Source organism: Monodelphis domestica, chromosome 2, assembly GCF_027887165.1.
Source record: "Monodelphis domestica isolate mMonDom1 chromosome 2, mMonDom1.pri, whole genome shotgun sequence".
NCBI classification, from domain to species: domain Eukaryota; kingdom Metazoa; phylum Chordata; class Mammalia; order Didelphimorphia; family Didelphidae; genus Monodelphis; species Monodelphis domestica.
Window position 1 is genome coordinate 258807832 of NC_077228.1, and position 15067 is coordinate 258822898.

Genomic DNA, 15067 nt, shown 5'->3' on the forward strand with positions numbered 1-15067 from the left:
CCTTCCACCTTTTCAATCCAGCCCTGCTTCCTCTCCAAACTGCGAACCAGTGCAACAACATAGACAAAAGAGAAGTTGGGGGAAGAGGGAGAAAGTGACATAAGCAGGCGTTTCGCCCTTCGACACGCCCTTCGGGAGGGGTGAAGAGGGTGGGGTGGACCTATAGGTACCTTCTGCGCAAGCGTAGTTTAGGGTCTCCTGCGTGTGTGCGTGCGTGCGGGTAGCATTAGGGGTTAGGGTTAGGGTTAAAGACTCCTGCTCGGGTGCGCGCGCTAACTAGCCACGGTTACGCGCCCCTCGACGCCTGCGCTGTACCCTTTCTCCGGTCCCTCTGGGCGCTAGGCGGGCGGGTGCCGAGCGCGCCTGCGCGGTAAACCTCAGCGCCGGCGGCTGTAGGGGGAGGAGGGAAGGCTGGGGGGAGGTGGTAGAGGAGGAGGCGGAGGCGGTGGAGGTGGCGGCGGAGGCGGCGGTGGCTTCCCGGGATTGAGGCGGTGGCTGAGGAGACGGCGGCGGCCATTTCCCTCACAGTGGCGGAGACCGAGGCGGCAGCGGACGGGGAGCGGCCCGGCCCCGGCCCCCTGCTCATCGGCTGTGGCGGGGCCGGTGTGGGGCCTGCCCGGCTCCCGCCCCCTGCGGCGTCCCCGCCGGCTCCTCCTCCTCCCCCGGGGGGGCGGCGCAGGGGGCCCGGCCCGGCCCGAACTCAGGCCGCCGCCGCCGCCGCCGCCACCGCTGCCGCCGCCGCGGGAGGAGGGGGAGCTGCAGCAGCAGCCGCTGCAGGCGGCGGCGGCCCCTCCATGGGCGGCCTAGCTGCCGGCAGGGACATGGAGCCGGGGCTACCCGTCGAGGTGCGTGGCTCCAACGGAGCCTTCTACAAGGTGAGGCGGCGCGTCGGTCCGGGACACCCGCCCGTCCTGCAGGCTGGGGGAGCGCGGGGCTGCTGGGACTCCTTCTTGCCCATCCCCAGGCCTGCCCCCTACTCCCCCCACCCCACCCCCGGGAACTGCTTCTGGCCCCTCGTCTGCTTCTTGCCGAGGCAGAGGCAGTCACTCCTCCCAAAGGATCTCACCGCAGGAACACCCTTCTCGCTCATTCCACCGCTGACCTTCCCTTCTGTTCTCACCTAGGGCTGCTAAGACTTTTAGTCCTATCTTTGTGTAACCCTCCCCACCCCCATTTCTCGGAGAGACCTAAGGCAATTATCTCAGACAGAGTCCCTCCCACTTCGTGTTCCCAAACCGAGAGAGAAAATATGAAACCGACCTCTTAACCGCTATAGCACCCCCCTGACCTCTAGGAAGTCTGTGCTCTGCCATTCATTTTGCTTTCTCATTCGTCGATGGCTTCATTATATACAAGTTCTCTACCTCCATACCTCTACCTTCCAAGCAAGACCTACCTAGAATATTGTTTGACCCGGGTAAGGACCGTACTTACACCCTTAAGTTACTGATGTCATTCCCCAAGCGGAGCCTGTGTTCTCAAAGGGAACCTCAAGAGGACCCCTTTCCTAGGAGTGGAGACCCCTTCATGTTGTTTTTCCCTAAGGTATTTCTGTCTCTAGAATGTTCCCTAGTAACTTTCCCTATGTATGCACTCTCCTAAGCTCTTTTTTTAGGGATTCCCTTTGGACAACCCTTTTTCTGTACCCAGGCTCCCCTCTGAAGGCTTCATTTCTGCAGAGGTTCCCTCCCCATTGTCCACACCCTTTTCTACCCACCCCTAGTTCAGTTTCTGGGATATCCTTTATTAGGTAAAGTAGCTGGAGTTGAAGATTCTCCACTGCTTACCATTAATTTTCTTCTCCTTAATTCTCTAATATGGGGGGGCTGGGACGGGACATCCTTGTAACTTATACCCTGCCAACGTTTTTGTTCTACCTCCCAGGCCTGAGTTTGAACATATATTGTAGCCTATCCTACATCTGGAAGAACTAGAATGTAAGTTCCTTGAGGGCAGATTGTCATTTTTGTCTTTACCCAGTTCCTAGCAAATAGTTACTTAAATAAATGTTTGTTGACATGTGGGGAGAGATCCTGCCCTCCCTTTCCCCTTCTCCTTTACCCAGTAGACCCTTTTACCTTTGAGACTTTCTACTCCCTTTCTTCCCCAAAGCATATTTCACAGAATAACTAAAAAAGGATTTAGTATTTGCCATGAAGTACACTCTCTTTTCTCTTATCAAATAATGTTCATATCTGGTAACCTGGATCTCAACCCATTTTCTAATCTTAGTAGTTAACTTTATACTTAACATAAACAACCTAAATCTTTATTTCCAGAAAATTTAATCTTTCAACAGCAAAAAAAGAGGTTCTTTAGTTGATTCTTTGTGTCTTTCATTCCTAAACCCTGGTCTCCCCTTCCAGTTCTAGGTCATATGTTAACATAGAGTCTTCATAATAGCACCCCAGAATACACTCTTGTTTCCACCTGAACCCACACCCATACCAGAATTCCTATTTGCCTTGGCAAAAATTCCTCCATTCCTTGATTCCCTTGTGTCCGTAGCATATGCTTGACCTCAGCCTCTTTTCCGTTTATATTTCCATTTTTCCTCATTGACATACTTCAGATACCTACTTTATCCTGACTGGTCTTCTGCCCACCTTTTATGTCCTCTCCAAACCCCCATTCATAAACTCTGTGGATTCTGGAAGAAAGGGAGTTTGTCAGAGGTATTCTATAAAATGTTTCTCCTTCCTCAGTTAACTGGTATTTAGGGACAGCTTTTGGATAAGATTGGTCTCTAGTTAGAATCGTCTAGAAAAAGGAGGAGGTTTCTCCCCCTTTCATATACATAGGTAGAAAACCTTTTTTAAATCCTCAACTTCTATATTTTGTTAACTCTTTCTACTCTGTGTGAAGGTAGTAAAGGTGAGAATTTGATTTAGGGTAAGGATGTTGAAAAACAGGTCATATGGATTGATGTGCTCCATTTCTTTTAAATCCCATTTTTCCCATTTTGAAGACTAGAATACCTCAGAGTAATCTACATGCATCTCTCAATGCTAGATTTTTTAATATATATCCATTCTCTTCTGGGATCCTTAACCTTCTATATTTGAATACCCACCCTCCCATACTGTCATTAGACCAGTTTTCATGACTCAGCAGATGAAGGTTGTGGGTAAGGAGGGATATATTGTTTGAAAACTATATCCTCTGTTTAGGGTCCCCCCCCAAATCTCTCTTGGATATGGGAATCCCATCGTATGTCCTCTTCTTCTTTTTTTTTTTTTAATATATATAAACCCTTACCTTCTGTCTTGGAGTCAATACTGTGTATTGGCTCCAAGGCAGAAGAGTGGTAAGGGCTAGGCAATGGGGGTCAAGTGACTTGCCCAGGGTCACACAGCTAGGAAGTGGCTGAGGTCGGATTTGAACCTAAGACCTCCCGTCTCTAGGCCTGGTTCTCAATCCACTGAGCTACCCAGCTTGCCCCCCCCCCCCCATCCTCTTCTAAAAGAGAGTATACAAACAATATCCTTTAACAGGTATCTAGGAGGATCTTAGTCATCTTGCAGCTCTGAATTCCTCCAAGAGCCTACATATATTTCACTTGAGTCTTTAACTCTTTCAAATTTCATCCCTAATCCACTTCTAAGATAGCTCCTGATCTGCATTAGAGCTCTGACCTGGTCAATTCTCCCTTCCTTAGGGAGCCTGGTCTGCTCCTGATGCTCCCCAGAGCTCATCATATTGATACCATACTGGGACTCAGATCATCTTAGCCCCCTGCAGCTCCGAAATCTAGCTCAAGGTTCTGCCAGCCTTTCACCTCTCTAATAGTAAGGATTAAAGGGTCTGTACCGCTATGCACAGCCTCTTATACTCCAAGGAACCATTTATTTGACCCAGTCTTCCTTTTCAGTTCTCAGTAGATTCTGCTTCCTACTGAAACTATTCTTTGGGAAAGTTTCCTAATCAAAGTTAAATAGATCTTAGCTGCAATACTATGAAGAAGCTATCATACTTCCTTAATTAGATTGGCCCCAACTGGAGAGTGTGGAGAACTTCACACCCATGCCTTCCTTTTTCCTCAATTTCTTCAGACATTTACCTTGCCTTACTGAAGCAGGTGAGAGGGTTTTATTCACCTGGTTTTAAGTATTGGATGCTAGAAGGTAGACCTGAGGTAAGAGTCAATCCTTTGTATGGATTACTGAGCTAGGGAAATTGGGTAAGAACCTGAGGCTCTTTGCTATGTCTTCAGTCTTCTTGAACCAAAGACAGGAGATGCCAAAGGCAGTGAACCAAACTATCCTCTGGACAACTGAACTAGTTTCTCTGTCCTTCCCCTTGGCTTCCTCTGTTCATCTTCCCAAAGTGATCCTAGGTGAGGTCTGAGCAGACCTAGTAATTCAGCTTCCTTCACTGGAGTCCTTAAGAGAAGAAATGATTTCTAGGGGTGAGTTGGGTGAAATTAAGCAGCAGGGGGTCTGAATTCTCTGAAAAGAACTTCAGTTTCAAGGATTATGGTTAGAAAAATATTAGAGTGATAATGGCATTTCTTTCTACAGACCAGCTCTGAGTGGTCTGAGAATAATTGTTTATACCCAGAGATAAGCATAGCCTTTCTGAATAGCTTAGGAGCAGGAATCCATTTTTGAAAGGAGCAGGCAAGTGCCTATCTTCTGTCATGCCCTCTCATCCCCTTCCCCCCCTTTTCCCCTTAAAGAACTTTCCAGAACAGCTGACACTATCTTAATGAACTGTGGTGACAGAAGCTCAAAAGTATTTATATGTATTATAAGCCAAGGCAGGTGTGAAGTTCTAAAGGGTCTGGTGGAGGTATAAAAGAGTAGAATGGATGAAAGGGTTACTGAAATAGAGTATCATGGAAAGAACACATAAAGGAAGGATAACCAGAGGTGATGGACCTTTAGGAAAGGATTCTGGACTGAGAAAAGGGACTATCATATAACGGAAATTTTGTAAACCTTTAATATATATTATAAAATGTTAGATACTATTTTTATAGTATTTGTAACATTGACAGTAAAGTTCTGGGGGGAAGGTGGGAACTTCACTACTTGTCCTAAAAGGAAATTTAAAGTAGTATCTGTGATTGAACAATCAGAGATGGTGAGGGATGAGTAGGCAGAAAAAAGTGTTCCTAACACATACTAGCCCCCAGCCTCAATTTCTTTAAGGAAGGAAGGAAATTTTAAGCATTTACTAAATGCCTACTACATGCCAAGCACTATACTAGTAATAATAGTAGCTAACATTTATGTAGCTTCTACTACATGCCAAGCATTATGTATAGTAGCTAATATATGTGTGTGCCAAGCTTACAAATATTACTTCCATGGATCTTCCCAACAACCCTGGGGAATAGATACAATCATTATCTCCATTTTAAAGTTGAGGAAACTGAGGCACATAAAGGTTATGTATTTGTTAGCCTGGGTCACACAATTAGTGTGAACTAAGGTCTTCCTAAATCCAGCCTGTGTCAGCTTCTTAAAACTTCCACTGTACTTTCATTATGTGAGGCTGAAAAAAGTGGAAACAAAGAGTTGGATAAATGGTTATGGTCACCTCAGTTTAGAACATAATCTCTCCCTACCTATGTGAGATGGGGTAATTTATTTTACATTAGAAGCATAGCTCTTTAAAAATGTGTCTTTATGCTAAAACTCCAGCATCTTCATCATCACTTTTCTCTTGTTATCTTCTTTTAGTGCCTGGGTGTCCTACTTCTCCAAATCCTTACCCCTTCCCCAAGTAGTACCCTACCTTTCCCCCATATCCTCTTGGGATTTGGGTGGTCTGGGAATGTCAGGTTTCCTCCAAGTCTATTTTGCCACATAAAGGAAGCAGACCTTTGTCTCCTCTGGGCTCCGGGATATTGTCTCCTTGTCTTTGTGGATATTCATAGCTTTGGTTAATGCTTTTGGTATTTTAATTGGACAGTAGCAGGCTATAGAGCAAAAAAATGAAGAATTGGGGGAGGAGTAAAGAATTGGGGGAGGTCTCTAGGATCGAGAAGGAAGTAAGCTTCAGGTCCCCACATTTTTCCAGTCCCTTTGCCCCCTACTCCCTACCCCCCACCCCACTGCCAGACCCTACCTCTTTCTCTTGTTCTAGTGGTTTACCATTTGCCATGTGTTTCCCCAGCCCTTAAAATACAGACACACTTTTCTTAAAATATGGATGTGTCTCAGACCCCTTTTCTGACTTGCCTCACCCAGATTGCTTCTGTCCCCCAGAACAGAGGTTTCCAGCCTCCAGCCTGCCCCTTAATTCCCTTCTGGAGTTCTGAGCTGATCGTAAATCTCCATTTTCTTTCTCACCTTACTCCGCCACCCACTGTAGGGTTTTGTGAAGGATGTCCATGAAGACTCAGTCACCATCTTCTTTGAGAACAAGTAAGACTGGGGTTGAAAAGGGGGGAGGGATGACACCCAGTATATCTAGTTTTCAGGGAGAACTGGGAGGGGGGGGGGGCTAACAAAGGAAAACTGATCTTAAGAGGGTTGCTTTGGGGAGGAGAGCCAAGAGTTAAGTATGTAGTCCCAGGAAAAGAGCAGGGCTTAAAACTGCAGGGCAATGGAGAGGGGAATAATGGTACATAAATTTTAGGTTCTATTCGAGGGAATCAGGGACTACAGAATAGGATTTGAAAGTATAGTCGTCTAAGGGAAGGGAAAGCAGTAGGAATTGCTCTGGGAGAAAATGGAGAACTTCATCAACCTGAGGCCCATTTGCAGCTGGCAGAGTGAGAGGCAGATCCCCTTTGGGGACGTTCGGCTGCCACCCCCAGCTGACTACAGCAAGGAGATCACTGAAGGGGATGAGGTAGAGGTAAGAACACTGAAGTTCTTCTAGCCCAGAAGATATATACCCTCTCTCATCACCACCTTTCTTTTTGTCTCAGTTACTTTTTAGCTAAGATCATGAATACCCTTTTATTAGGTTTGTTCAAATTGTTCAACTCTTTTCCATTGCTAGTTAGGTGAAGAATGGTAGGGAAGAGTGTCTGTCTTGTTTGAGAAAAAATCTGCAAGGAAGAATCCTCACTCCCTCTGTGTTTTTAATTTCCTATCTTAAGTACTCCTACATGACTGGGCTCTTAATATTTCTTGTAGTTTTAACCTCTTCCTTTTTCTTGCTGTTGCAATTTGCCAAACTTCCAGAGAATACCTCTATTTCAGTAAAAAACTTCCAACTTCCTCCCTTTAAGATAATAGAGATAGGTATCAAAAATTTCATGACTTCTTGCTCATTCTGATTTAGCAGCAACCTTTTCCTTTTCTCTTGATTCAGAGGGACTCTACAGGTTATCTGGATCATCTCTTATTTCTTCCCTAACTCTAGGTTTATTCCCGAGCCAACGAACAAGAGCCTTGTGGTTGGTGGCTGGCAAGGGTTCGGATGATGAAGGGAGATGTGAGTGATCTTGGAGGGGTAGGGGAGTGGCATAAGATGATTTGGGGAATAGGATCTGAAGGAGGAAGCAGTTCGAGGATTTGATCCTAGTCATCTAAGATGGCTCTCTTCTTCTATCCCATCAGTTCTATGTCATAGAGTATGCAGCTTGTGATGCTACCTACAATGAGATTGTGACCCTGGAGCGACTCCGACCTGTCAATCCCAGTCCTCTGGCTACCAAAGGCAGTTTTTTCAAGGTCACCATGGCTGTTCCCGAGGATCTGAGAGAGGCGTGAGTTCCAAGGCTGTCCACAGGAGGGACCCCTTACACACCCCGGCCCCTCTTTTCCAGCTTCCCCTGTTTTTTCTCTTTCCCCTCTACATTTTCTACTTTATCCATATCTCATTACCCATATCTTCTTTCTCTCCCCTTGAACTTTTCCCTGAATCTGATATCTAAGCATTTTCCTCTTGTCCCTAGCTGCTCCAATGAGAATGTCCATAAAGAATTCAAGAAGGCTTTAGGGGCCAACTGTATCTTCCTCAACATCACTAATAGTGAGCTCTTCATTCTGGTAAGCATGTTTACCCTGTCTTCCACCTAGCCCTTCAGTCTTTCTCTCCTTTGTACTTTTGATCCTTAGCAAAGAAGGAGAGGGACCCAGGGGGGCTTTTATGTTTTATCAAAAGACAGAATACTCTGCTGCCTTACTTTTGGCTATGGGGGTTTTTTCCCCCTTTTCTGGAAACTGTGAGTCCAATATAACAGGGTGACAAAGGATATGTTTTCAGGGCTTGACAACCCATAATTTTCTTTGAATCTCCCAAGTATAACTTAAAATTTAGCTTTCATTCTTTTTCCTAATAAGACTGTCCTCTCTTATTCAATTTATTAAACATTTATTAAATGCTTACTATGTGCCAGGCATTGTGTTAGGTGCTAGGAACACAAACAATCCCTGTTTGTTAGTATAAGCATACTTTATATTCTTAATATTCCAAGTCCTAGAAAATTTATTTAATTCTCTTCCCATGCTTGGACCTTGAAGCTTATTTCTCCTATTTCCTCCATTTCTTTTAGGGACCCAGAGAGCCTCATAAACTCCACCTTCCAAGATAGCCACATATTCTGATTCTAAATCTTAATTATATGTGAAATGGAGGTGGGAGAATTGGGTTAACATCTCTCCTTTTGGTTTTTCTCTAGTCAACGACAGAAGCTCCTGTGAAACGAGCATCTTTGCTCGGTGACATGCATTTCCGAAGTCTCCGAACCAAACTGCTGCTGATGTCCCGAAATGAAGAGGCCACCAAGCATCTAGAGGTGAGTTCTGACCCCATTTCTTCTTCTATAGGAACCCTCTCTCAGTCTCACTGAGCAAGGGCAAATGGGTTTTCTTGATTTAATCAAACTGATTTTAAATGTCAGGCTCAATCACAAGTTGTAGCCTCAGTGACTAGTTTTGGAATGAAAAGAAATCACTTTCTTTTGGTTTCCTTTGTCTTCTCTATAATAATTACACCATGCATTTATTTGGCCTTTTATGCTTTCACATATATTATGTTTTATTTGTACTACCAATGTAGAAAGTATTCAAGACTGGCCATCTTTTTTTTATTACTGTTATTATTTTTAATTTTAAAAGAGATTTAGGCCTAGAGAAATTATAACATCAAAAATACTTAGTTTTATTGAAGTATTCTTTTCATTTTACTACATACTTTTTGCAAAATTAGATTGGATTATAATTATGTAGGAAATTAGCATTCTAATTTCTGTATTTGCTTCTCAAAGAAAACTTTAGGATCCTTTTTCCCTTTTCATTCAACACACTCATTCCTCTTAAACTTTCTTTCCTGGCTTCCTTGACACATTTTCTGTTAACTTTAGTAGTTTCCTCGATTTAGAGATTGCTTCAGATAATCTCTAAGCCATAGTATTCCTTGATCATCTTTGAGTTGGGGAGAGAACATCTCTGACTTCTGGATTCAGTTTTAGCTCCATATCTTGGTAAATTCCTTTAGGGGATTTGCAGTCCTCTTTTCAGGCCCTGGACACCTTACATACCTCTATTAGGTCTGCCTTTACTGCTTCTTAAGTTTCAATCCCTTTCCTGAGAAAATGAGACCTTTTGGAACCTCTCTGTTCAGAGAACCTTTTTCTTCTTATCTGTGTTTTACTCCCCCAGATTCTTTCCTATTTTTCTTCCTCAAGAATTGGGCAACATTACATGTCTAGCCCCAGATTGGGTTGCTTGTCAGCTCTAGGAGGGAACAATTTGAATTATATGACTTTGGAAAACATATGTGAAATGTTGTTATTAAAAAATAAAATATGAATTGGGCAACTAGGTGGCTTAGTAGGTGGAGAGCCAAGCCTGAAGATTGGAGGTCCTGAGTTTAGACACTTTTCTTGCCTTGTGACCTTGGCTTCAGTTGCCTAGCCCTTACCAGTCTTTTACTTTGGAATCAATACTCAGTATCAATTCTAAAACAGAAGGTAAGGGTTAAAAAAAAAAAAGACACTTGTCTCAGGACTAGATTAAGAATTGAACCAATTTTATTTATCTTGTGATCCCTCTAATCCTTGGCTTTCTTCCTCAAGAGAGGCCATATTGCTTGGAAAAGTATATATTTTTGAAGACTTCTCTTAGATAGGTGGGACAGCTGCGTTATGACCTCAAGCAGAGAAAGAATGTGATTTGTTCCAAGTTACACAGCTTATCAGTATCAGAACTTTTTAAACACTAGATTACTAGGTGTCTTTTACCATGAATCTCTGGGCTTTGGCAGGGAAATTGAGAAAGACTAACTTCTTCCAGTTTCCATATCAAGTGTCACAAGGGCCAGTGGCCATTAGAAGTTGTAGTTCCAGTCCTTCTAACATACTCTCTTCCTGTGTCCCCTTAATCACACAGAGGGAGAAACCCTGGGTCAAGTAGTATCTAAGGTTTAAAGATGTCCCAAGTGATTTCCAGCCTTTCTTTCCAGACAAGCAAGCAGCTAGCAGCAGCATTCCAAGAAGAATTTACAGTACGGGAAGACCTAATGGGATTAGCAATTGGAACTCATGGTGCCAATATCCAGCAGGCCCGAAAAGTGCCTGGGGTGACAGCCATTGAACTGGGCGAGGAGACTTGCACCTTCCGAATCTACGGGGAGGTCAGCATGGGGCTTCTAAGGGGAGGAAGAGTAAAACAGAAAATATGACAAATTCTTCCTGGTTCTCCTCCCAACCTTCCATTTTTGTGGTAGCACATACATTTCCTCAAAAAGAAGGTGGCGGGGAGGGGAAGCTTAGATTTGGGGGGGGCTCAGCCTCCCATGTCCCATACATCATCTCCCCACTCTTTCTCCAGACCCCTGAAGCATGCCGGCAGGCCCGAAGCTACCTTGAGTTCTCTGAAGACTCTGTCCAAGTGCCCCGGAACCTGGTTGGTGAGTCTATACAGATGGTGGTAAGGATGAAGCAGGAAGGAGGAGAGGGTATTGAAAAGGAGTGGAGTGGTGGGGACCAGTGGAAGTAGAAGTGGAGGATAGATGGAGTCCGGTGATAAACTGCTGGGTCTTTAAGAAAGAGGTTAGTTAGGTTTATATTGGGCTGAAAACTACCATCCTCTGAGGATTAGACAAAGGAAAACTGCCACAGGAATGAGTAGTAGACAATTCCTATGATATCTGGACTTTTTTTATATTTTTTGTCTATATTGTTATAGTCTGGGTAATGGATGAAATAAACCCATCTCCTTCATCTTTTAAATAACTTAATTTTTTCCTCCCCCAACCCAGGCAAAGTGATTGGGAAGAATGGGAAAGTGATCCAGGAGATTGTGGATAAATCTGGTGTGGTGAGGGTTCGAGTAGAAGGTGATAATGACAAGAAGAATCCAAGGGAGGAGGTATTATGTGGAAGGATTTATTTGGTTTCCCCAGGGAAATGGGGGGGGGGGGGGTAGTTCCTTAGGCTGAGAATTTTGGTGTGGTGGATGCCTGGGATGGATTTTGCTAAAGATAGGTCTTTGGTCTGAGCATATGTAAGGATTCTGAGGGAAATAGGTTTTGCTTCTTACTGACCCATCTCTTCCCTGCCAGGGAATGGTTCCTTTCATATTTGTTGGTACCCGGGAGAACATCAGCAATGCTCAGGCCCTATTGGAATATCACCTTTCTTACTTGCAGGTACCAAAGTTGTCTGCATGGGTGGGAAATGGGTACTGAGGGTCCTGAGAACTGGAACTTTGGGGAAAGTCCATGGAGACTGTCAATGAGAAGAAATGGCTGAAGGGCATCCAGCTATTGGCTTGTCCACATTCAAGATCTCCTCTTCTGTTTTAATTTTTGCTAGTCTTTGCTATATATTTTGCCTTTGGTTCTGTGAAGTTTCAGCTGAGGATTCTTAAATTTCTCTCCTTTCCCTGCCCCCAACTATTTTTATTTCCCCTCAACTAGGAAGTAGAACAGCTTCGATTAGAAAGACTACAGATTGATGAACAACTTCGACAGATTGGGCTGGGCTTTCGTACCCCTGGAAGTGGTCGAGGAAACAGTAGTGGTGACAAGACTGGCTACGCCACAGATGAAAGCTCTTCCTCTTCCCTCCATGCCACTAGAACCTATGGGGGTCGTGGCCGTGGCCGGAGGACAGGAAGTTCTGGCTATGGTGAGATAGTGATATATGGTCAGGGTGAAAGGTGATGAGTTATAAAAGGGGAACATTTTTCCTTGGGGATATATGGGAGATTATATAATATTTTCTGGGATTAAGGAACCAAATTGACTCCTTCCCTAGGCCCTGGTTCAGACCTGTCCACTGCTTCTGAAACCGAGTCTGAGAAACGAGAGGAGCCTGACCGGCCTGGACATGGTGACCAGGATACCTCTAGCCGTGGTGAAGAGGGTCGTAGGAGACCAATGGGGGGCAGAGGTCGAGGGTCTAATCCTGCACCTCGGCTTCCTAGCAAGTATACAACATCTTCCATTAGCTCAGGTACTGAGGAAATAGCCTGACGACTCACCTGGGTCTTTGAGGGAAATGGGGGGTAAAAGCTGAACTTGGAGAGCTGGAGACAGGATACCCAAAACCCTTTTTTTACCTTACCTAGTGCTGAAGGATCCTGACAGTAATCCCTACAGCCTACTGGACACATCAGAACCAGAGCCCCCAGTTGACTCTGAGCCCGGAGAGCCACCTCCAGCTAGTGCCCGTCGGCGACGGTCCCGCCGTCGCCGTACAGATGAGGATCGGACCATCATAGATGGAGGACTGGAATCTGATGGACCTAACCTGGCTGAAAATGGTCTGGGTGAGCAGGATTCTAAGAAAAATGAGACTTAGGAAGCTGGATGCCTCTGTTCTCTGAGTATCTTTCTCACTACCCTTCCCTACAGAAGAAGAATCAAAACCCCAACGACGCAACAGAAGCCGTAGACGACGTAACCGTGGTAACCGAGCAGATGGCTCCATCAGCAGAGATCGGCAGCCAGGTGAATAGTCTAGGTTCTTCTTAGATCTGAGAGAGTAAAACTCTAGGGGTGTGATGAAATAGGTTTGGGGCTGATCTCTTCTTCCCACAGTGACAGTGGCAGATTACATCTCCCGGGCAGAATCTCAGAGCAGACAGAGGCAGCCCCCTGAGCCCACTCATGTTCCTTCCGAGGACTCCCTCTCAGGACCAAAGGTAGATTTAACTTATTTTTCTTTTCTTCTGTCCCCCAAACCTCAACACGTTTTATCTATCTTATTGGACTGGAGAAGAGAAACTGGTTTTCTGGTAGAAGAGTGGGGAAGGACTTCTTTGGGAGTTGGGGCTTGGGGTAGTAAAAGGAAGTAGAAGATCCCCACTTATTCCCTCCCTTTTCTCTTCTTTCCCTCTTCAGGGTGTCAGCAAGCTTCCTAAGGGCCCCTCGGAAAATGGGGAGCTCTCTGCCTCCTTGGAGCTGGGCAGCTTGGTGAATGGGGTCTCATAAAAGTCCCTCCACCCTTCCCTGCTCTCCCCACCCCTTCTTGCTTGCTACCCAACAAGCCCTTCCTGACCCGCATTGGAGCTGCTCTTGTCTAAGGGGGGAGGGAACAGTGGCCACACTGTGGGTTCTTCCCCACTCCCCAGGGGCTGGGGGTGGTGGTGTGCTTGTTACAGGGTCACCCTCCCCTCTTCTTCCTCTGTCTACCCCACCCCATGGTGAGGGGAGCCTCCCCCCCCCATCAGACTGGATGTGCCTTTTATCCTCTAATGCCCCAATCTCTCCCTGGCCCCCTAATTCTCTCCCCGGCCTGTTTGTGGGGAGGGTCCTCCTGTACCCACCCAAATTAGATGGTTTGGGGGGTTCCCTTGGCACCCTTTCCTCTCATCCTGTCCCCCCCTCTCTGGGCCTCATCACTGTGGAAGATGGGGGGTGGTGTCATTGGGTGGGAGGCATGGGGAGGGGGGGTTTGGAGTAGGGGCAGGGGCCTATTAAAGGTCTCTGGGGGTGGGAGGTAGGGGTACAGACTTTGTCTGGCTAATGAGAAGGTGTATTTATTTTTCACTGTACAGTATTTAAAAAGAGAATAAAAAAATCCAAATGGCTCCCCCTTTCCTTCCCTGTCTTATTTCTCACATGTACATTAAATCATACTCACCTGAGAGCCATGATGCTCCTTTAGTCCCTCTGTCCGTTGTTGCAAGTCTTAGTTCCTGTACCCAGTTCAGCATTCCACAATTGTCTCTTGAGCCCTTCAACTATGGAAATGATGCTCTTCCACTTTTCCCCTCTCCCTCCACAAAGTCAGCATCTTGGTTCTTGCTATCCAGTGTCCCCACCTATCTTTGCTGCTGAATGAGTTGAGCCCCTCCTATACCTACCCTGCCTCTTGTGATGACTCAGGGATGCCCCACCCAAAGGTTTTAGATCTGGGACCAGGGCAGGCAGCCAGCTTAATCTGATTAGTTCATCTTGGGGTCCCCTAGGGCCAGGGTTGTGGTTGTGAGATGGGGCAACAAAGTGAGTCCTTTTCTGACAGGCCACCTGAGCATATTTTCTCTTTGGAGTCCTAGGCTTCCCCACCATCTTTCCCAACTATGTACGGCTCACTCCCTAGCCAAATCTCTCCCCAATTCCCCTAAGATTTGAGAACATAAAGGACCAGAAATGGCTCTGATAGGATTAGGATGCCTCGGCTCCCCAGAAGGCACAGCTCAGTACCTAAGGTAGTCACCTTAGGGAAGAGAAATTATCTTAAAACATAACTTCCCCCTCCAAATTTTTCCCTAGACAACCTGGGCTGGGGAACCAGAAACAAATGTTGTATGTACCCTTTTTCTGGGATTTACTTGACTGGCCTCCCATTTCTCCCTTTAAAGGAGGTTATTGACCTGGAATTGCTTAAAGGAAGGAAATAAATTATTACTAGGGGCTCTGAGAGGCCAGTCTCCTGAAACAGACCCTAGGGTTAGGGAGTGGAGCCCTGAGGAGAAAATCCGAAAAGTTAAACCTGAGAGTTCTGGGGGCAGGGAGATGAGATGGGGCAATCTCTCGCCTAGGGCAGGACCACTTTAAAAGCTTTATCCTGGCTCTGGTCTGCCTACCACTCTTGGCTCTTGGCCTCCACCCTGGGGTGACTGAAGCAAAAAAGTACCATTGGAAACCCAGCGACCCGAAGTACTGACTCCAGGAAGCAGTTCGTTCCTGGGCTGAAGTATACCTTCATATT

The 15067-nt window shown here is 45.7% G+C and overlaps 1 protein-coding gene across 2 annotated transcripts; it reads left to right on the forward strand.

Annotated features, from left to right (window-relative positions):
- The first annotated feature begins 415 nt into the window (after positions 1 to 415).
- FXR2 (FMR1 autosomal homolog 2) lies at positions 416 to 13943 on the forward strand. 2 transcript variants are annotated; one of them, XM_001369597.3, is made up of 17 exons: positions 416 to 875; positions 6322 to 6374; positions 6717 to 6810; positions 7324 to 7395; positions 7521 to 7669; positions 7859 to 7952; positions 8585 to 8701; positions 10369 to 10539; positions 10737 to 10815; positions 11167 to 11276; positions 11470 to 11556; positions 11827 to 12037; positions 12167 to 12364; positions 12480 to 12680; positions 12766 to 12861; positions 12952 to 13055; positions 13255 to 13943. In XM_001369597.3, the coding sequence occupies exons 1-17, from the start codon at positions 795 to 797 to the stop codon at positions 13342 to 13344; spliced, it is 2007 nt and encodes a 668-aa protein (XP_001369634.2). In that variant the 5' UTR covers positions 416 to 794; the 3' UTR covers positions 13345 to 13943. The 2 variants fall into 2 exon arrangements, with proteins under 2 accessions (XP_001369634.2, XP_007483237.1); XM_007483175.3 differs by lacking the exon at positions 416 to 875 and adding an exon at positions 1883 to 1937.
- The last annotated feature ends 1124 nt before the right edge of the window (positions 13944 to 15067 follow it).

Bases quoted from the DNA above. Each gene is read 5' to 3' on its own strand.
- FXR2 (XM_001369597.3), top strand. From the start codon at position 795: ATGGGCGGCCTAGCTGCCGGCAGGGACATGGAGCCGGGGCTACCCGTC. The intron at 6,375-6,716 runs GTAAGACTGGGG...GCCCATTTGCAG, and splicing joins ACCATCTTCTTTGAGAACAA to CTGGCAGAGTGAGAGGCAGA. The intron at 7,953-8,584 runs GTAAGCATGTTT...GTTTTTCTCTAG, and splicing joins ATAGTGAGCTCTTCATTCTG to TCAACGACAGAAGCTCCTGT.